The sequence below is a fragment of the Parasteatoda tepidariorum genome, chromosome X1 (genome assembly GCF_043381705.1).
Source record: "Parasteatoda tepidariorum isolate YZ-2023 chromosome X1, CAS_Ptep_4.0, whole genome shotgun sequence".
Classification (NCBI taxonomy): Eukaryota; Metazoa; Arthropoda; class Arachnida; order Araneae; family Theridiidae; genus Parasteatoda; species Parasteatoda tepidariorum.
Window position 1 is genome coordinate 53,289,800 of NC_092214.1, and position 24,470 is coordinate 53,314,269.

The 24,470-nt window shown below is 26.8% G+C and overlaps 1 protein-coding gene across 4 annotated transcripts in view; it reads left to right on the top strand.

Annotated features, from left to right (window-relative positions):
- The window catches only part of LOC107450094 (palmitoyltransferase ZDHHC2), a gene marked incomplete in the record, with an annotated part of 68,002 nt that overhangs the window by 21,116 nt on the left and 22,416 nt on the right, over positions 1-24,470 (top strand). For 2 of the 4 annotated variants that reach the window (XM_043042121.2, XM_071187479.1), the window contains 2 exon segments: positions 85-211; positions 9,009-9,089. In XM_043042121.2, coding sequence (XP_042898055.1) covers positions 85-211; positions 9,009-9,089 — 208 coding nt within the window. 4 annotated transcript variants of the gene reach the window in all.

Consider the following 24,470-nt stretch of genomic DNA (forward strand, 5'->3'; position numbering starts at 1 on the left):
AACTCAAAAGTATGTATTTTTTTTTTTTTTTTTTTTTTTCAAATCCTATAAGACTTATGTTATTTAATATTTTTTTTCTCTTAGAGTCATTTCGGCATCCAATTTTTAGAACTGGCCCTGAAAAAGATGGTTTTAGTTTGGGAAGACGTGCCAACTTTACTGAAATATTTGGTGAAGAAAAATCAAAATGGTTTCTACCTGTGCATTCCAGGTATGCTTTATATATTAAAATATTATAATTAGGTGGGTAATAAAATTTCAGTCATTGATAAAAGCCTATTTGTTATGATTGGTTTAAACATTAATTTAAAAATGAAATGTAATCAGACCTAATAATTACATTTCATTTAATTTTGTTCATGTCCTTAGAGTAGTATAGTGCTCATTGCAGAAAATATTACACTAATGTAGTCAGAAAACTGGGGGTTTTCCTCTTAACGATCCGTAATTTTTGATATGAAATAAATTTATGATAGAAAACGGTTTGAAATATTTTGAGAAGGTCATTGGTGTGATATTGATGGACTTGCAGAAATATTTTAGCTTTCCAAGCTGTACACCTTGTTTTTCTTATCATCCATTGTGTTCTATTAGAAATACATAACATAATTAAAATTAAAAGTTCCATGAATGCTGAGTTTTCCCCATTAACTTAAATGTATATTTTTGTGTGTCACTGTCAACTTTTTTTTACTGATCACTTGGCATATGATGGTGGTCAAAATAATGTTATTTTTGATTTAAAGAAAACGTCAATTTCTTGCAGAAGTATGTTAAGCTAAACATTTTATTATTATTTGGTTTAATTTACTATAATCTTGTGATATGTTTTAACATTTTCGACAGTATGACTTGAATGATATTGATCATTAAATTTGGCTAAATAAGTGGATGGAGATTCTAAATTTAAGTGAAAAAATTATTTTTAAAGCTTTTCGGTTGGCAATGATTATTTCTTGTTGACTAGCTTCCAATTGGCAAAATTTATATATTTCTAACGTTTTAAATATGCTGGTGAAAGCAAAGTTTTCAGAGAGTACTCATTGGTTCTTTTATGCCAGATGCATTTTTAACTTTCTATCTTTCCAAAAGAAAAACTGAAAGGTTATCACAAAGTACCTTCATCCTCTGAAATTTAAAATACTTGGCTAAAAAATTAAAGTTATGTAGTTAAAAAAGATTGAAAAAGGTTTTTTTTCCTGAAAAATCTCAATTTTTTTTTTCAATAATGTTTTGTTAATACATATTTAGAAATTTAAATTGAAATTACTAGATTTTGGTTGGCTATGTTAATTCTAAAATAAAAGGAATGTCCAAAATTTCTGACGTATTTGCACCAAAATTTAGTATTGCTTTGCTGTTATATTGGGACAAAACATATGCTATTATTTTATTCATAAATCAAGAAGCCTATGGTGATTATTGCTACTGAATTCTAGAAAAGAAATTCAGAAATGATGACAAGGGGTTGAAATTGCAAATTTTTAAACTTTGTAGTCAGTAAAAAGGTACTTATATCAATGGAAGGCAAATAATTTTCACTAAAGAATGGTACATTCATTAGTGTGGAAAAGTAAATATAATAGAAGTGATATAATAGTAAATTAAATATATATTACATAGAGAGAGAAAGGTAGAAATTCAATCTTGTATTTTAGTATTAATACTTCAAGTTTGAAAATATAAGGAGTGAATTTTTTTCTTTTCTTTTTATTGTAATTCAACATTAGAGAATGATGTGTACTATTCATCGCATTTTTTGACCCACTAATAGGGAAAATTTATATTCTAATGCTGTTTAATTTCTTTATCAGAGTTTGTTTATTGTTATTATCATTCATTATGAAATTGAGAGGATCATTACAAACTAATGACTATCTCCAGTGATTAAATATGCTTACTTATTCCAAGACCTCATCACGGCTGATGGTGCCTTTTCCTAGTGTCAATACAACTTGTTTCTTGCTATGTTTAAATAGCTGATGGTTTATTTGTATCACCTGCAGTTACTTTAATAGATTTCATAAAGTTTCTATTGGGTTATTAATTAAGTGTTCACATTTCTATTATATTTGTTTCATTCTTACTTGTGTTACTCTATTAAGTACATACTTTTGTGATGCAGATGAAATATTTGAGTTATATATATATATATAATTATTTTTCTTTGTAATATTTGTGAAAAAGTCATATTTTAGAACCTAAAGTTATTAATCTAATGAGTCTGGTAAAGTATGTTGATCTAATGTTAATAGTGGATATCTTACAACTCTTTGAGAAAAATAAAATATTTGCTGAATTGGTATAGAAAGGGCTTAAAACAATAATTCAAATTTGCTCTTGCTACAAGTAAGTTACTTACTTATTTTGTTATTATAGATAGTGTTGATTTAAACTTAAATATTTATCTATTGTATTAATAAATATTTTATAACTTTTAAAATATTCAATACTTAGCATCCATTCAATAATTAAATTTTAAAAATACTTTAATAAAAAGTCCATTTTTGTTGTACTATGGTCGTTACTTTTTTTTTATAAATTGTGTTTATCTATAATTAATTTTAGATGTAAAAACCATATGGGTGGATTTTAATGCATGGATTGAATGTTGGATTTTAACACAGACAACCTTACATGGAATATCTCTAAATATTTGATCCATTACTCTCTGTTAAATTGCTGGTGCAGATTTTATTCCAAAGTATAATCTATTAATAATAAAGTTTCAGATATATTCTAGTTTAATATGTTGTCATTTAGTTCCATACGTAAATATACTTATAAAAAGTCAATTTTAGAAAATGCATTATACAATCTGCAATTATTTTAAAAATATCCTCAACACCTAGTTGAAGATAACATTTACCAATAGATTGACAGTTATTACAAAATCTCCACAATTTTTTTTTCTAAATCAATAGGTTTAAGAACTGGTACTATTGTGGTAGCACACTGACTATTCATTTTACATGAGACTAATGTGCATGAAACAAGTCTAGATTTCTTTAATTTAGGTTTAATGTTTTCTTTTAATATAACCTTAGTTTTAAAAATTTTAACTATTTTTTTCAATTTCATCAGCATATTCAGTTAATATAGGTAATGTTCAATAGAAGTTTTATAATTTTAACTCTCTTTCACAATTTAAAATTTTTTTTATGACAATTTAGTTTAAAATCTTTTAACCAGTCTAAACTAAATGATAAATCACACAAATAAAGACTCTTATCACACAAATATAGACCTTTATAATTAATTATACTTTTGATTTTATACTGAGACTTTTTTGTCCAGAGTTTAACGGGTCAAAATCAATAACAAATCGCATCTTTAATTTCATTTCTCGAGTTAATTTTCTTAGGTAAGCTTTGTAACACAGTTGATATAGAAGCTTCATTAGCTAATTGCATTTTAACCATTTTACTGTCTATTTTTACATTCAACATATTTAATCTGTGGTAATTTAAAAATTTATTTTAGTCTCATCCTCAACATGCAAAAATATTTTTAAAATCACTTTTAAGTTTAGTTCTACAATCATTTTTCATCTGATTTCAAATGACATTTTTCATTTCATTTCAAATAACCCTTTCAGTATGTTTTATATTTATTGGGACATTTATTCATATCAAATCATTTATTTGCTAGATAAGAAACCCTATAACATTAATAATTTCTTCAAGGTTTAGGGAAGAAGCATGTTGCATATCTGAATTTTTTTTAATTTTGTTTTCATATTAAGATGATTTTCTTATTGTTAAATTTATGTAATTATTTTCTATATATCATTAAAAGCTATCTCCATGGCTTGAGTTATCTTAATTACAATTTCACACAACATTTTTTGGACAATAGTCCAAAAAATATTCTGTGAGATTGCTCTTTTAATTATGCACTTTTAATTACACCATAACATAATCCTTTAAAGAGCCAATAGTTTTGACAGTAGTAAAACTTACACTTTACCATAAAAGTTAGGCACTTTCTTTCCTTCTGGCATATCCATAGCTTTCAGATTCATTCCCTATCTATCCACATTCCAATGTTACTATTTTACCCTGTAACTGACCTAAAAGTTATCATAACTTGGTATGGTAACTGTCACAAGCTTTTCAAACTGAAATTTATTGATCATTTTCCCTTATTAATGAAATTTTCTTAATTTGTAAACTTGATTACTTTTTATTTGATATTCATCCTGTCTTACTGCCATTGTGTAGTGTCGTCTAGTGTTAGAAATAAATGCACTCAAGCAGCCAGTTTTCTGGACTGTTCTCAGTACACAAGCAACCAGAATCCTGTTACTCTGCTTTAATTAGAGTATTATTTGTGTTTATTTAATTTAAGTCTACATATTTTAAATTGAGATTTTTTAAAAAAATTAAAGAAACAAATTATCTTATAAAAATATATTCTGTAAAGTATTTCCATCATATAAATTACACTGTTGGTTGAAATTGCTTATGATTGGGAAAACTTAAAAAGCTTCAAAATTCAATGATTAGGTGAAACACCTAAAAGTATTTCTTGCAATTGAAGCTGTCAGAGATAAAGAAAGCAATAACAAAAGTGACGAGGGGCAACAACAAAACAATAATTACTTAAAGCTGGTGTAAGTAATTTTTTCTTTCTTTTAGTCTTTTATGGCAAAAATTTAAAGTTCCTTTGTTAGGAAAACAAGAGAAGCTCTGTGAAAAATGTGCAAAAAACTTCGTCTTTACTTTTCCACAAAAAAATAAGACATATCAGCAACTTACCAAGTTACCCTGAATTATTCAAATTTAATCTTATATATCTTTGGGTAACTAAATTATCCTGCAGAATTCCTTAACCATACTTTCATATATTTACTAATTCTATGTAAGTCACTCAAATTTCTTGTGATAAGTTAATATTTTGCATTTGTGTACTAAAAGTAAAATAGTTGCAAAATTTGTTTGTTAAAAGTGATGATTTTTAAATATTTTCATTACCAGAAACGGAACGCAGAAATTGATAGAATAGTTGTAAAGTTTTGCTCAATTCTATAACTATTGTGTCACATAACGCATAAATATAATTAAGAATTAAATATGATATTTTTTATTAATAATTAATAGTTTTTTGATAATTTTTTTTTTTTGGTTTTCATTTCTGTTAACTTAAATTTAGCTCAAAATTATTAACTTCTATTAATACTTTCTAAGAGCAATTCATGTTATTTTTGAGTAAAGAGCCACCAAATATTTCAGCAGATCAAAGTTGGAGCTTTTTACACGAAAATTCGATTACTATAGGTATTGTTAAATTATATTACAGGGATATTTTTGCCACTGATTTTTTTTTTCATTGCCGTTTGAAAAAAAATTAATGAATTGAATAATTAATTTTTATTTACTATTCAACAACTTGGGAAGTGTTATGTTATCTGGTCCTCTAGTTCTCCAGATATAATATTGATCAATTTAGAAAATATCATTTCACATTTTAGCATGTAAAATTCAATTTTTGTTTTTAAATTATTACATTAAAGTGCCCTTAAAATAAAATTTTTAAGATTAACTATCTAAGAATTTCTTTCAAAGAAGTAATGGGTTGGATAATAATTTTTAAGACCTAGTGAATAAATGCTAACCGTAACATGTTACTTTTAATATAAATATACTTGAAGTATTTTTTTAATAAAACTATTGAAATTTCCATTGAGGTAAATCCTTTTTCAGAAATTATTCTGATTCTCTTTAAAAATTTTAATAGCTGCAATGCTCATATTACATTTTATTTTTAGTAACTTGCAAATATCACATAGTTTTTAATGGTTTTATCTTCTGTGTAATGGGAATGTGTAGACTAAAAAAGATGAAATCTAGATATACATATAAGTACGTAAATATTTAAAAACTTTTATTTATTAAGGTAAGAATATTAAACTATGTATTTAAACAGGTTATTTCTTAACTGCTATCATTAGAATAAATTTTAATATCCTTGTCAAAAATTAAATAAAAAAAGCAGAGCTCAAAAAACCGCCCGTCCTCGGCAGTCAAAAATTCCTCGCGGACAACAAATTTCTCGAATCCAACATCGGCGCGGACGGCCATTTTCCCGTTAATGTTCGTGATACATTTTCAATTTTTGTTATCTTACAAGAGTTTAGCGCCTCACTTCACCCTCTGATCTAGAAATACAGCAACATACTGATCATGGTGGAATTGATGTTTTATCAGTCTGGGAGTATTGCAGCTGTTGAAAAAGGTTTTTCAGCAATGAACTTACAAAAAAACACATTACGTACTGGTCTTAAACAAGAAGCGTTAAACGCAATTATGAACATCTACCTAAATGGAAAACCCCTTTCAGATTTCTGTGCAGAAACCTCTGTAAATCATTGGCTTGATTGTGGAACTGGCAAACGTCATATTTGATTCATTTAAAAAACGCAGTACCCTCGGATAAATTGACATTCCAGATAACTTGACCTTTGTCATTTAAATTATTTCATAAAAGAAAGAAATTATTTCATGAAGGAAATACTAGGTTACTATTGGTAACCTAGTATTTCTTTTATTACTGTATAATGTAATCCTAGTATTTGTAATCCTAGTATCTACTAATTCATTGTGCAATTTATATAAATGTTTGTAATAAATAAGAGAAAATTATATTTTTATTTATTTAGAAGCTACGGGTTAGTTTCAAAGGAGGATGGGTACATTGTTGGACAAGCCGTCCTCGGCGACGGGTAAAATTTCTGAGTTTTTTCGAGCCCTGCAAATAAGCATTAGCATTGAAGCTTGCAAATTAACATTTAAGCCAGGAAAAGATACAAATGCTATTGAATCTCACCAATTGCTTCTTAGAGAGTTGAAACTGAAAGCCTCAAAATTAATTTGAATTCATGATGAAAAGATGTTTTTAGTGCCTTAATTCAACTGATCACTTTTACCTCTGATAGTCAAACTGTTTTGATGTTTGCTTAAAATCCCTCATTTATTAGACATGTTTTATATGATGTCCACCATTGTCTGCTTTTATCTTGAAGCAGAAAATTGTGTGTTCAATCATTGAAAGTAGTGTACTGGAAAGAATTATATGCTCGTGGTGTGCCATCTTTAAGTTCAAAAATAGACATGTTTTGATCATATTAGACCAAGTTTTTGAAGTATCATCGCAGGCAAAAGTCTCAAGAATTCCTGTCTTAGGGATCTAAAAGGTTAAGTTGTTTAGAGAAGCACCATCTATTAGTCTTTTTTGTTACTAATTTTTTAACTAGAAAAATTTCCATTAATTATTTATGTCATTACTTATTTCTCATAAAATTCTGCATAGTGTTTGATTTTAACTGCTCACAAATCTGAACTTAAATTGTGGACACTCAGTATATATTAAGAATGGCCATTACTGATTTCTCTCTAATGTCTCATACTCATCTTACCCATCATATAGGCTTGTGTTTAAAAGGAATAATCTTAATACAGCAAGCAACTAATTATGTTCCTGCAGTAAGTCAGTAAAAACTTGACTGACCATTAGTCACTTGTTAGTTAGCAAAAAACATAAAATTTAAATTACAACATGTTCTGCAAAACAAATGTTTCTCTTTACCATGCTGTTTGTTGTAAGTCTGTCATGTGATATGTCCTCACTACCTTACATCTTGCAATCTAACTAATAATTATTATGAGCCAAAGTAGTATTATGAAGTTTTCTCAAATAATTGTTGACAAACTCTTTTTATTACGCTTTCTGAGTTTTGACATGTAACCCGTTTTGTTCATGATAAGTTATTTATCATTTTTTATGAAATCTAAATTCTGCTTATCTTTGTTTTCGTAAAGTGCATTAATTTTTTTCTATCAAGTGTCATTTCATTAAACTTTAATAATTAAGATTGAGATCAAAATTGCAATATGTAACAAAAATTTCATATATGAATGCTGCTTAAAGTTATTGACTTTAAATCCTTAGTTTCAAGCTTAGTATTACTCAATATCTATACTGTAATTTCATAATTCAGATTATACACGAAAAAATTCATACTTAAGTTTATATTTATAAACACAGTGATTTCTAGTATTTTGTATTTAATGAATTTATATACAGCCTATTTTTTTGGTGAAAAGTTAAGCCATTGTAAGTTTTATTTTATATCCCCCTCAGTTACAAGCTTGTAAAACCTTTTTGAAATTAAATAAAAATGGGGGCGAAGTGTTGGTTTATCTTGGTCTTTCGTGATTATTTCAAAACATTTGATGAATTTATGAAAAGCTGTATGACTTTTTTTTTCTTTGGTGGAATCGGGTATTCAAAAAACATTCCTGTTATTACTTTCACTTCTGATTTTACTTTATTTTACTTCTAAATCTTTTGCTATCACATTCTTCTTTATTCTAATCATTGGGGTTGGAACAGTGATTTGCCTTTTCAGCTGTCTATAACCACAGTTTTATCATTAATTGTTTTCTATAAGTTTCATTCTCAATGTAATAATTATACTCATAAACTAATATTTTTCCTTTCAACTAAATCTTATACTTCTCTGTTCTTTTGAAATTAGCATATTAAAATTCTTTCAGTGCTTAAAAAAAGTAATCTTAACTTTTTAACTAAGAACAATTAATGTTTTTCGTTACTAAAAATGCAAGATATGTTTTAATTGAATATCTATATATTAGTTTATGAAACATTCAGTAATAAAATAAATCAGTGTCTGAAAAAAAATTCCTGGGGTTGATACTAGTTTGATTTGCAAATACTTTATAGGGAAAGAGTAATATCAAATTATTTTCACAAATTTAAGTTGTAATTAAACCAATATAGTTATTTTTAGCATTATATCTTTTAATATTAACAGAATACTTCATGAAATATCATTATCTTGGTTTCTTTTCAAATTATTGTTTGAGGAGAAATTGAAAAGTTATGACTTTAAGTTTTTTCAGCTAATTCATTAGGCTAAGAAAAACTGTTAAATGTTAAGTTTTTAGTTCATAATAGCATTGTCAGTGATAACTTTTTTGCTACAGCTTGGGTAATGGTGTCAGCTTTCCCACTCGTGCGCAAGTCGGCAGCTCCTATAATTCCATGGGCAACACTAATCCAGCCAGGTTAGAGTTTCCATTTTTTTTACCTTCCCTTTCTAAATCTTTTTGTTCTTTATGACATGTAGGGCTAGCCTTAATGAAGCTTGTTGGCACATACCATTGATTCTTTTACTTATCCTTTTTTCATGTTTCCCTATTATAAGCACTTTAAAAATTGAGGTACATGCTTCAATCATATGTGTTAAATGTATATTTCTTAATTTCATTTTTTCTAGTTTTTACTATGTGCTAGTGTTTTATGTAAAAATATATATATTTTCTTCCCTTTAAAATTTGTATCTGATCTATGTAATTTGATTTTCTTTTGTGTCTTTAAGAAAGTGATGCATACTTAAACTTTAATTGCATTTTATTTCCTTTTGGTGCTTATATATTACTATCATAAAACTAATCTATTATATTCATTATGTTTTATTCAAAGAACAGTCAATCTAGTTACTGATATTCTTCATGCTAAAGTAACATAAAATATAATGGATGTTAAATTTTGACATATATGTCCCACAGTTTCAATTCTACACATGTTTGAAATTTGAATTCTATGCTCTTTTTCATTTGCAAGTAGGTTTCTCAGAACAAGTCAAGCTAAATATTTGTTTTTATGTAAATCGGTTTACTCATACATTATCTAAAATAATTTTTCTTTTCATAATTTAATTTTTTAAGTTTTATACTTAACTATCTTTAGAAAACAAATATTTTCAATTGTCTATAGTTATTCATGGAACACAATGTATTTCCTTCTTGTTATTGTTACTTTTTTCTGAAGTATTTATTTCTGTAGTATTTTTCTGAAGTCTGAACTAGGCAAATCATTTTTTAAAATAAAATTATAACTCGCACAGCATTTTATAGTATTTTCTTTGCATAAGTGACAGAGATTTCAATGTTTCCTAATATAAATTGAGGAATATATAATGTAAATAAGGCGTTAAAATGTTTTGTTGAGATTACCTTGTTCTGTACAGAAGACATAAGATATAGCATTCCTTTGCATACACTTTTTATCTTTAAAGAAGTACATCTACAGCACATTAAGGGAAGCAAACAGTTAGTTCATGAACTTCATTTCAGTATCTTAGTGTTATAACAAGCTCTGCTTCAAAAATAAGAAGATTCATATAGCTAATTATCACCTAGCCTGTCCAAACCATAACTTCTCCCAAAAAGAGTTTTAAACAGCATGTTTTTTTTTAAATTTNAAAATTCGGATAATTTTAAACAGCATTATTATGATACACTATATCACATTTAACGTTCTTCGGGTGTGCCGATTTTGTCGTAAATCCAATAACTTTTCAATAGTTATTGCTACCCATTTTCACGTAGTTTCTGAAAGCTCGATTTTTTAACTATATTTTATCGTCTTAAAAGTTATAATACGCTTTATTTGGGTAAACTTCATCACAAATCTAAATGATTTTTCATCGTTTTTTAGGCAGTTATTGCTATGCATTTCCGCGTGGTTTTTAAAATCGCGAGTAACGAATCACTCGTTTAGATAGCTATTTTCTAACATGGTTTATTTGTGCCGATATTATGCCAAATCAAATTATTTATCAATCGTTATTTTGGAAATTATTGCTGTGTCTATATATTGCATAATATAAAAACTTGTCTGAGATTTTTATTATAATTTTGACTTAAAGTGTTTTCCATAACTATAACAATTTTGAGGGAAACTTTATCACTCTTATATGCATTATGCGAGATCTGTGATATAAGTTTTTACATGCAGTCTAAAATATTTATAATACTTTTTATTACTGATATCAACAACGCCCTATTGCATTTGAAGTTGCCACTGTTTTTAAATCTATTATTATCCTATATTTCCTTCTTCAAGAAATCACAGATCCTGCAGTCTTAAAGAGTTCTAAGAATGTTTCTTTTTATCATTTTTGTATGTCAGATTTAGTTTATAGCTCCATTTATCAGTTTCTCTTGAGTATATGTTGCTGTTTAACTTGGCATGCTGGCTCTTGTACCATTATATTTCTCAGCCTATTCTATCAACCCATGACCTTGAGGGACCCCTGTGAGCTTTCTGCTGTTTGTTTTTTTCTTTTGTCAGGCTTTTAACTCCATTTCATCACTGTTTTTCCAATTCATAATGTTATAAAAGTTATCTCAATACTGCCAGTTCCTACTCTTTCTTGTGCCATTATACCCAACAATTATCTCTACTTCTTTGTTAAACATTTTTTTTAAAATTAGTTTGCTTGTATTTTTGGGTCTTTCAATTCATAATCGACATATAACAACAGTTGAATACACCAGAAAATAGTAAAAGATTAAAAATTCTTTACTTTACTTTTTATGTTTTCCATATTTATTTTTGGTTGAAAATCAACATCTTAATACGAATAATCCTCAATTAGAAGCTGAACTTTTATTGACAAAGATAATAACAACCCTCTTAAACCTTCTTCTATATTTTTATGTGGCCTAAAGTTATAATGAAATAAAGAATTTATGAGATTTACAGGAACTAAATATTTTGTTTTAAATGTTCAAAGTATACTTTTATAAATTTGTTAGTAAAAACTAAAGTGCAATGTCTTTACTGTAAAAGTGATATACACCTTTAGAAACCTGGCAAATTTGCTGCACATTATTTACTGGAGAACACTCACATTGAAAAAAATAGGATTTTAAATGAATTATAATATTTTCGGCTGTGTTATAAAACCAAAAATCGCAACATTGAAAATGTATGGAACTTTTTGTAATGCTGTACACTAGGGGTGCACAATCTGCAGCCCACCAACTCTCGATGTGCGGCCCGCAGCAGCAACCTGAACAAAATGGGGGTTTTTTTTATTTTAAGTAAGCAAAATTTGAAATTGCACATTTAAGTTTTTGGATGTACCCAATCTCAATCAATGCAGTTTTTTGATGGTTACATGCATTGTATGGGTAGACGCTATGGATTTATGCATAGTTTCGAAAATTCGGATAATTTTAAACAGCATTATTATGATACACTATATCACATTTAACGTTCTTCGGGTGTGCCGATTTTGTCGTAAATCCAATAACTTTTCAATAGTTATTGCTACCCATTTTCACGTAGTTTCTGAAAGCTCGATTTTTTAACTATATTTTATCGTCTTAAAAGTTATAATACGCTTTATTTGGGTAAACTTCATCACAAATCTAAATGATTTTTCATCGTTTTTTAGGCAGTTATTGCTATGCATTTCCGCGTGGTTTTTAAAATCGCGAGTAACGAATCACTCGTTTAGATAGCTATTTTCTAACATGGTTTATTTGTGCCGATATTATGCCAAATCAAATTATTTATCAATCGTTATTTTGGAAATTATTGCTGTGTCTTTCTACAAGGTTTTTGAAGTCCCGATATTTTTTTATACGCTATTACAACACTTTAATTTTGAATCCCGCTTTTAAATACATCACTTTTAATGCAGCTTATTTATGCCGATTTCATTGTAAATATAAAAGAATTTAAATATTTTTCAGGTAGTTAGTACTGCGATTTTCCCTGTGATTTAAAAAATTCTGCTATTTTAAATACTTTAATTTCACGTCACGCGAGTTTTGAATAGCGCTTTAAAATAATCACATTTTATGTGTTCTATTTGTGCCAATTTTAACATAAATATAAGAGTTTTTAGGAAAATTTTCTTTTTTGACTGTTATTGCAGCATTTTTACTTGTGATTTTCAATATCCTGATATTTTAATACAATATATTACACAACTCGTGAAATTTAAATCTGTTTTAAATTATTTTGTAACTTAAAAAGTGATTACATGTCTTAGCAAAATCGGCACCTTCCCAGAGAGAATCAAAAACAAATGATGTGTAAAATTTATATGAAGCGTGGTCCCTTTTGCAGTAAAATAATTCAATACACATGAATAATTCTTTAGTCCCATGAACACGAGCAAGTTTAACAACATATTCCCAACCTATTCTTATTCAAATTTAACATGTTTTAAAAGTCATAAGTTTTGATTCTTCTCACAATTTAGAAGTTACACATCATAATTCATATTCACCCAATCTAAAAATCGCACATGGCATGTTAACAAGATTTTTAAAAAACATTCGTCGCGATTCGTATTAACGAGGTTAATCGAGTTTTATATTTTGGCGTTTAAAAAATCATACATTGTTACTCTTCTCGCAATTCAAAAATCATACACTACGATTCATATTCACATGACTTAAAAACCACACATAAAGATTCATATTCATGCGTTTTAAAATTATATGTTGTGAGTCTTCTCTCAATTTAGAAAGTCACCCATCTATATTCGTATTCACGTGATTTAAAAACCACACATCGCATTTTTTTATTCACGCAATTTAAAAATTAAACCTAGCAATTTTTATTCACGCAATTTAAAAATCAGGAAAGGAAGAGCACCATCTGAGGCAAATTCCCAAACTGATTAAGTTATTTGCCCTAAGTGTTATGCTAGCCCCAACAACAGCTTCTGTCGGAAGACTGTTTTGCAAAATGAATTTTTCGTGTCCAAAATTAAGGAGCAGTCTTTAAGCTGAAAGGGTTTTGTTTTAATTTTAATCACTTTTAACCCTATAAACTTTCGTAATTCTGAACTGAGCATTTTGTTAGCATCTTCACTTGGTTTAAATTCTTGCCACAGATTAAACACATAGTTTGAGCAGGCTCTAACTATTTTTCCCTTTGTTAATGTGACCAGTCTTTGTCATAATTTTCACCCACATTAATTATGATAAAGCATTTTCAGCAATTTGAAAGTTTAGACTGAACAGGCTCATGCCACTCTGCACTTTAAATTTTTAGACACAAGTGTTTTTGAAAGATATTTAGACAAAATCAATGACAAGAATATATATATATAAATCTATATATNTTTTATAAATTTAGTTCTGTGAACAAATTTTTTAATGTTAAAATTTTTGTTTAAATAGACTTTTGTATTATGTAATGTGATAAAAAAGAACATGAATTTTCTCGTAATTTTTAATCATTTCAATTTATCTGAATTTATTTTCTAAATAATCAGTTTTGCAGTTTCTAATTTTAAACATTTGAAAGTACTTAATTTTATGCAAACATATTACAAGGTTAACTGATAAAAAGAATTAATTGCCTAGAACAATGATGTTGCGGTCCTTCATTGGTCAATCAGCTGTGCTTGTGACCCTTCGCTCAAAATGGTTGTGCACCCCTATTATACACAAAAATATATGGTTTGCTACTTTTTTATTTAGAAGCCTTAGCAACAGGGTTTTAATAATCGTATAATGTAGAGTAATAAAAGTATTTGTCTTTATAATGCATATTTTATCAGCTTTAAATATAAAACTGTCCTTAACCCACTCGCTTGATCTACTTTACATTTGAGTTTAAGGTACCTAAAATCATCATATAAGTATACAGTTTTTGTTTTTTATAAATTTTAAGAAAATCCTTCCTGTTTTTATGACAGTTATATTTTTTTTATCGATAAAAATTTTATTTTTAAAAAAAATTATGAAATGTGTATCAATACTCTCAGTTCTTATATAATAAATCTTTAAAAGCATTTTTTTAATTTTTCCTTTCTGTGTTTAATTTTATAAAAATTCTAAAATCAAAGTCATTATAGTTTTTTCAATGATGTACTTAGAACTACAAAAATGCATTATCTAATTATTTTTAAGATAGAGAATCCGTGTCTGAATTAATAATTTAAAATAAATTATTTAGCATTTTTTTTAGGGGTTTTCTTAATTTTAGAAAAATCTTTATTAATTTATTATTTTCCCATGCATGATGCTTCTTTTAGCTGTTTTTCTTATCTCTTGCTTACCTCTTTGGGGTTATTGTTTTAAAACAAAGAAATATATCTATACTGTAAAATTTTCTGCCACAATTTGCTTACATTTTTGGCTGGCCCTTATTTAAATTTTTTCAATCTCCTATTATTTTAAATTTTGCTTCTTAACAATTTTAGTTCTTTATAAAATATATAATTTTTCTCTATAAAAACAATCTATTTTAAAATTATTCTTACAATCTTGGTTCAGGTCAGAAATCGAAGCAATGTCAAGTCCATCAGTTGTGTGAAAATTCATCTAAAGGATACGTGCTGTTTTCTTAAAGAGTATTAATATTTCATCAGTTATTTAACAAAACTTCTATCATCCTTAGTTTTATTTCTTATAAATACAAATTTTAATACTACATTTTAAGTGTTGAATAATTTATTGTGTTCTTGTAAAATTCGATTTATAAAACAAAATAAAAGAATTTGTCAAAAGATTTTCTGTTTTATTCAGTTTTTTGCTTATAAAATTTTATATTACATAATGTATTCTTAAATATTCTTATTGACTTGAAATAATAATTATAAAAATAAAATTAAATGTAATTTTTTCCCCAGAAAATATTGTTAACACTTTAAGCTACTAAGCTTAAAAACCAATAGATTATGTTGTATACAACATAGATTGGCTTTTAAGTATTTAGTCAATCAGTATCATTACAAAATATTGTTTTAACTGATTTATATAAAATATTTTAACTAATAATTGTTAAGAATGTGGCCTGTCTGAAGAAATATCTTTGCGCCCCTTCTGTAATCAGAGCTAAACAACTCTCATAAAAATAGCTTTATTGTCTAGATGATAACAGAAAAATAAAAAAAATCATTTTGAAATTTGGCAGAGTTGTTGAGTGGGTCTTAGATTACCTACCACTGAAGTATTAGAAGTATGATGACCCAACTGATGTTTCTAGAGAGTGTATTTAAAGGTTCCTTTTAAGTTTATAACAATTACTACTACAACTGTTAGTTTTAAGAAGTTTAGTGTAAAGAATAATCTGCAGAAAACTTAACTGACATTTTTCAGAAGATTCATAGTTAAAAAAATAAGCCATGAAAAAAATAAGTAGCATTAATATATTTTTTTATAATTATATTGAAAGTTTAGATTTTAACAAAAAATTTGTAATACAGAAAATAAAATACAATTTTATTTACTACTTAAAGCATTTTTCTATTACAAAATTTTTTTCTAGGATTAAAGAGTTTTCTTCTACCACACTACAAACACAAAATGCATTATCTAAAATTTGTTCCAAAAGAAACTCTCATTATTAATACAGTAGGGAACTGATTATCTGGAACTATCGGGACCATCGCTATTCCAGATAGCTGATTTTTCCGGTTTTCTGAATCGCTACAAAAAGCCGTTTTTTTTTTTTACTGTTAAACCCAACTGAAAAAAAAATATTTGGTAATAATCTTAAAAAGAAGAAAAAATAATGAAGTAATACACTAGTGATTATTTCCAAAATAATTGTAAGGTAAACATCTTTCAAAAAAGAAAGAAAAATCCCAAAATTTTATGAGGAAAACAACAAAAAAAAATTTAAAAAATGGCGGGAAAATTTTTTGAATTTCGTTCCGGTTTTTTGGTTTTCCGGTTTTCTGAATTCCGGATAACGGGTTCTGTACTGTATTTTAGTGACTAGCAATAAATAGAAAATATTTAAGGGAGCAGTAAAGCATTTTTTTTTTCATAGTATGCTTTATGAATTAGCAAAGAAAACTAATTAGTCTTAGCAAAAAGTTTAATGTTGAAAATGAACGGCAATCAATTTTTGATTAAATTACTTGAATCATTTTTCTATTACAATCAAAATTTATGGAGGAATGCTATGTAAATAGAGTTGGGAAAACATTAAAATATCTTTTTCAAAATTTTTCCCTCAATATCTCAAAACCTATAAGCTCTGGAAAAATATATTAAAAGTAAGAAGTATACGATATGAATTTTCTAACCAAGTTACAGTTTGTCTTTTTAAGTCTGATTAATTTACTTTATGATTAAGAAATGAAAATTACGAAAAAAGAGGTGAAATAGTTGAAAAATATTTTGCAGCACTCTTTAAATATCTAAAAACTTGAGTGTTACAATAGAAGTTTATGCTCACAAAACTATTCATTTCAACTATTAAAAAAAATTATCTGTAAAAACCAATAGTTTAGGATCCTCAATAACAGTTTGAAGCCCACCCAGCTTCAGATTGGTGAGTTGCTGCTTGTCTGTAGAGTAAAGGCAGTTTGCACAAAGCTGACCACATTGCCATAATCACACTGTTGGTCACCTAAGTAGCCTCCATAAACTACCTGGCCCCCAATGAGCTGTTGTGGAAATGTTTTACTTAAATAGTTTATGAAAGTAAAGGTTGAAAGAGCTTCTCTTAAAAAATGCTTCATATAATTTTTGACGAAAAATTTTATGTTTGAAGTTTATTTGAATGAAAAATATTTTTTGTTTGTATCTGTATTTTTTTAGATGTATCAGGAAAACTTAGGAAAGATAGGATTCTTTCTTTTACCTTCTTTGCATCGTTTATTATTTCCTTAACTGTCAATCCTACACAAAAATTATGTTTTTTGCAAGAAATTTTATGAGATTATTTTGTACGTTTAATATTTTTGCTAGAGCCTATATATTTGTAGTATTTGTAAAAAAGAAAATAATAACTAGGTACCTCAATAAGTATGAAATAATTTTAAGCAGTCAAATGAAATATTAATAAGAGTTTTACTATCGTAATGATGAAAGAAGTTAGATTACATTTCATCAACTAATGAGTATTATTTTTAAAAGGGATGTAACAAATATTCGACCACTATTCCATATTGGACCCTTTGCCGAATATTTTGCTGGCTGAATGTTTAGCCAGATTTTTGATTAAGTATATTCTAGAAAAATATCTTTCAGCATTTTTTTTAAAGTTTAAATATTGTTTTGTAATAAAGTATTATAATAAAGAGTAACCTACAGTGATGAGAGTAGTCAGAAAGTAAAAAAGGGGAAATCCAAGAATGAATATCTATATATATATACTTATATACAAAAAAAGTGTGATTTTTAAACTTGTAAGCCATATGATTATAAATCCCGATGATTAATTTTAAAATTGTATGAATATGAATCACATGCATGATTTTAAATGGAGAGATTATGAATCCCGATATGACGCTTTTAAATCACATGAATATGAAACTCTATATCAAATTTTAAAAAATGCGAAAATACAAATCATGCATAATTTTTAGATCACGTAAATACAAATCACGATACATACTTTTTAAATCGCTATATTGAATTTTTAAATCTCGTAAATAAGAATAGCGGTGTACGATATTTTAAATCGTCTGAATAAGAATCGCATCGTTTAACTTTTAAATCGGGTACATACGAAAATCGATGTTTAATAATAAAATTGCGATTTTAAAAATGCTTAAATACAAAACGCTATATTGGATTTTTAAATCTCGTAAATAAGAATCATAATGTACGATGTTTAAATAGCGTAAATAAGAATTGCAAAGCGCATATTTTAAATCAGGTAATTACGAAAATCGATGCTTATTCGCGTGAATAAGAATCGAGATATTTGCAGCGTCTGGACTTGGGATTTCTAAAAGGCTTGTTTGTATTGTTTTTGTTTAGACATAATAAATAAAAATTTACAAGATTAATTGAATGGGCAAATAAATATTTTCACTTCAAATCCACCTCTATTTTTTTTCTTTCTTTTTTTTTTTCGTTTGCTTTTACGCCAGACAACAGGTTCACAATGTCTGAATTGTGAAAGTACGAGCTATCCGGCGGACAAATAAAAATAAGAAAAATCTTATTTTCTGTGCGTAAAAGCGGAGAAAATAGCTAAAATAAGTAAAAATACAGAAGGGTTAGCAGCTGGGACATAATTTAAATTTTCTGTTTATCTTTGAAAATCGTAAATAAACATAATTATATTATTTCAACGACTGAATTTTCAAAAAAAAAAAAGAAAAAAGCTGGATATTTATTTTAAAAAAATCGAAACTTTTAGAGAATCAGAGTTTTTGATAAAAAGGCTGAAATTCGAGAGGAAAAAGTGGAGAAATCTCATCCCCGTATGAAGGTCAACCAGTTTTATCCCAAGGAAATGATTTTTAGAGAAACATCAGAGGGAGGAATGAGGACTTCAATACTTTCGCTCTGCGGAAAATTAAATTCCTCATAAAATATTTTAACTTGTTCAAAAAAAATTTTCCTCAGAAATTAGCTGGAAAAATCTGGAGGAAAAAAAAAAGCGGAAATCTGCGAATCCGCGGAAGAATCACATCCCTGGATCTAAAAGCATATTTACAAGTTCTAAAACTTGTAAATTTATGTTCTGAAACACTAATGGAAAAGCGAAATTTGAAGAATTGAAACTAGATTTCTATGTACTGAACCACGAGTTTTATAACGCTGATTTTTTAAAATTATATTTAGGTTTTTTTCTAACACTTTTTGTTTTAAGAATTAAGAGTGTTTTTTTTTTTTTTTTTTTTTTTTTTTTTTTTTTGCTTGCATACTATTTTCTATTTGACTTACTTTATTCTTAACTAAGATATTTAACTTTAAAATTTTCTTTCAAAAATTAGATAGATTTTTATTTTTCTGTTTCGCTTTTGTATATCTTTTTTATTTTACTTATCTTTAATAATTCGAATGAATAATGATTTTAGTTTGTTTGTTTTTTTCCTTTACCCCATACCAAAACTATAGCTAAATTTTTATTTTTTTCTATATTGACTAGACTTATTTATAAATAATAAAGAATATTTATTAATGCTTTTCTTTAAAAAAAATTTCTGCTTGTTTCAGCCAAATATTCTGTATTAGGCTATTAGTCCAAATCACATTGTTACATCCCTAATTTTTATCATAAAAATATACAAATTTTCAAAAATAAGAAGGAAATCCAATAATGTATGATTTGTGTTTTTTTCCATTAATGAGTTATTTAAAAATGTTAGTTCGATTTAGTCAAGTATTATTTTTGTAGAAAAAAGCTGATACAAAATATATTTATGAGAGAATAAAACATAATAAAATGTATTGAACAACAAAAGAAATAATACTGATTGATTAATAATAATACTTCCAACTCTCCAGTTTACTATTTTTTATCAAATTTTGTAAGGACAAATTTTACTTAATTATGATAATATTGTTTCCTAGAATAAAATAAAGGAACTGAAAATCAGAAAAATTACTAACCCACTTGATATTATGAAGTAATTAATAAAAAGTTATAAAACCAGTTCTTTAACTATATTAATTGATATCTATAAAAATCTAATAACAAATAAATATAAAAATTTGGAAATTAAAAGAGCACCTGCTGATGCACTTCACTTTAAGTCAAATGTTTATTTACAATGTCCACCTTGTCCCTCCTATGATATTTATCAACATGTTTATTTCCAGCTGCTATTCTTGTTTCAATGTTAGTAAAGAGTTTTTGTTTGGTGAGATTTTAATAGTTTCTGCTTAGCTTTCCTTAATTATTTAGATATAATAAAAATGTGCAGCATCTGCCATTTATCTTAAGATTTTTTTTTCTTTTTGTAAAAAGGGAAAAAATACTTAATTATAGTTGTGAAAGAAGTCTCCAAAAACACATTTTGAATTACACACTATGGTCAGTAATGATTTGAATAAATGAATACTGAAACGCAAAAAAAAAATTATGTAATTTCTATGTAAAGGGAAGTATGTTTTCGAACTTAATCTCTTGGATTAAAGTAGCAGGAAGATGATGCATCTAAGTAAAATGCCAAGTAAATGCTATGTCCATTTTCAAAAAATATATTGGCATAGAAAAGAGAAAGGTTCTCATTTTAGAACTTGGGTTAAAGTTTATGAAAGTAAAAAGTTTATTTTATTTGTTTTAAAAGTTCAGTGTGCAAAATAAAAACAGAATACATCAATGACTTTAGATCAAACTAGGTATCAAATTTTCATTTACTAAGTGCGATGTTAGTTTTACAAAGAGTTTACCTCTTATATGCCAAATAATTTTAACAGGCATTATTTTAAGTTAAAAATCAGACCCAAATATGCTTTCTCTAATTAAACATCTATTTTTTGACAGATTTGTATTCTTTAACCTCAAAATATGGTCACAGTAATAAAGTAAGAGGTCTGAAGTTTTGGCCCTTTAAAGTAAAATCAACTTTTTACTTATTTCATTATATTCATTGAACTGTTGGAATGGGCTAAAATATTTTTGCCAACTATTAGGAATCTCATTTATTCATAGATAATTTCATACGAAATATACATTTTTAATTGTTCATCAATTTATTATTTTAATAATGAATTAAAAAAATTGAATTTTAAGATATTCAAATTTTTAAATAATTTTATACTAAAATTGGTATAATTGATCTGAAGGAATGTGTGAAAGTTTGACTATATGACTTTTTTGAAATCATTTTACACATACTGTATTTTTCAGATTCTGCTTAATAAATTATGTAAAAATTTGTATATCTTACAGTTCAAATTTTTTTTACTCATTAGTTATAGAAATAATTTGAAATTATATTTTGTAGGAAATTATCTTTGGATAATTAGTTTCGTAATTGTTTGCAAAGAATTTTTAAGCAATTTAATAGCTCTATTTTAATAAAATATGCAAAAAATTGAATTTAAATTAAGAGGTTGAAGCTTTTGGCCATTTTTCTAACTAAAACTATTGTAACCATATTAACCTTAGATCCTTAAACTTAGTGTAACCATAAGTTTAAGAATGTAACATAGAATTACAAAAGATGCTGCTCACATCAATAAAGACATGTTAGTTAAAGCATGGGATGGAATAGCCTACAAGTTTACATCTGTGTCACATGATATTTGGAGATTAAATAGCACATTTATAAGTTAAACTAAAAGTGTTGTACTTTTTACTCTGTATCTTTTTATTGTTATGTACAGTTCATGTGCAATAAACACATTTTGAACTGCTATATTTTATGTTCACTCTGCAATTTTATTTTTAAAAAAATTCTTATGTAAATTAAAAAGTACTATGTATTGAGAGAGGTTTGATGCCAATTAAGCTGCATTAATTGGTTATTTATTTCAATGAAGCAAATTATAATGCTGCCTTCTTTAATTTCCTTATTTCATGTTATTACTATATTTCTCTTAACTTATTTCTTTGATAAAAGAGATTTTGCTGTTAAACTATATTTCTTTATAAACTATTCAATATTTTTGATAAATTTTTCTTTAAAAAAAATTCAATATTTCTTTAAAATATATCTATTTGCTTCAGTTTTAAATGCTTATAAGAAAGGGAAGACACTAAATTAAGTGAACCATTAAAAAAAAAAATCAAAACTCAAATATGCTATAAAATTGCTTGTTTAGAATGGATCAGAATGGATAAAAAGAAATAGTAGTTTAGTAGATAAAATGAAATGTTCATTAAAAAATAAATAAAGTGTTTCCGAATTGTTGCAAAAAATCGTGTTATAACAAACGTTAACTTTAATTATAAGTTCACTCACATATAAAAGTTTTCTGCAAAAGTTTGAGTTCACTCACGCTTAAAGTTTGTTGCATTTTCTCATTATTTCAATATGTATGATTAGTTAATTACAAATAAAAACAGCATATTAATGAGTCATGTGTCTATCATATCACTCTGAGCAAAACCTAAAACAGGAGCACTAACACTACAGTCTGTCTTAAACACTCATTTTCACAACTTGATGAGCAAAATAAATGCTAAAAAGATTATCTGTTTATCAACTAAAATACATTATTTGTTGTTTTCTAAATTATTGTTATACTTTATTTAACATAAGTAACAAGAAAAGAAAAGTTAACATTTTACTTTCTTACTTCATCATGTTGTACTATCATACCACAGCACAAAGATTACCCTATTTTTTCCTTTAGAACAATATTTGTGTTTTTAATTTTATACCACAGAGAGATGAGCAACTTTTTAAACTACTGAACTTAATCATTTTAAAGTATTAGTCAAGTCTAATTGACTGATAATATTGTTCCACAAAATAACTAATAATATAGTCAGCTTCTGCTGTGAAAGTAATTTGTACGTAAATAGCTGTCAATATAGCCATTCAAAAAATATAGTAAATGCATTGGTGGAGTAAATTATTTTAATTAGGTATACATTATGCCACAGAATATCTCCATACTGAGACACACGTGTAAGATATTTTGGGGTAATTTTCATGATGCAGTCACAAATCTGTATCTGAAAATCTGTAATAGAAATGCCTAAAGGTCAAAAAAAAATTATGTTTCATCATCAATGCATTAAAAAATACATTGTGAAATGCACACACATTTGATAAAAAGTCAACCCTTCAGTTCAAAATTTGAACAAAACTCTCATTTTCTCTGAGCACCAGGAAATTTTTTATTTAACATATAGGAATCCTTTAAATTACTATAATGCAATAAAGTTAATACCTTTAAGTATCAACTGGACGTTTTAGGAAATATTCCCTTGCAAATATAACTCAAGAGATTCGCTATGATTAAGAGTTGTTTTAAAAGAAACTATTTACTGAGACAGATTCTGAGAGCAAAGTCCTCTACTAATATACAGCGTAAAAGACTATTTCAGGGAATAATGAGTGTGACATAATTCCTTACGATAATACTCTCTAAAAATAAAATTAATTATGACTTTACAAATTAAATATTTCCATGTTTTATTGCAAACTGGCAAAGTTAGTAATTTGATTTATTGGCAAAACTGTGGCACTTAAACTATTTTTATTCAGTTTGCTTATGATCTACCACATACTCTCTAAAATGAAAAATAGTTTGAGACTAAATATATAACTAAATTTTTATTAATACTATTATAAATATTAATTTTGCTATTGATTAACTGCGTTAACTTGGAACTCGAAGGCCTTTTGCAGAGACCTAATGTATGTTTTGAAAGTATTTAAAGTGAATGAACTCATGAATGTGATCTGATTTAGATCAGAGAGATGAGTAACATCATCAAATTTTCTATTTAAATGACAAAATAATGGAATCAAATTATGTAACCATGTATAAGTAGTAAAAAAAACAAGTAAAAAAGAAATAAATATAAAGGGAATTGTTCTGCTAATAAGTAAGGGAAAAGATCGATATTGTATTCAATATTGAATAAATAACAAATTTATGATAATAGTAATTGAGGACCGGCACTGGTCCACAGACGAGCTGTTGGGAAACAGTAATACAAATACAGAATGATTATTAGGTTAAAATTAAACTCAATTACTATTAAGAAGAATTTTTCTGGGCAAATTCGCCCAGAATACGCCATTTTTGACTATTTATTGCAATTATTTGATAATTTTACATTTTGTGTAAGAATCCTTAGTGCAGATAGGAATTTTTTGTTGGAAAGACTGGTTTTCAGGTTCTAAGCAACAATATTAATGACTAAATTCTTTTAAATAATATGTAAAATTGTCCTGAGCCATGTTAATGACTATATCTCTTATGCAGATATGTATATATACATAGCTGCCAACTTTTTCTCTTTTGGCAAAA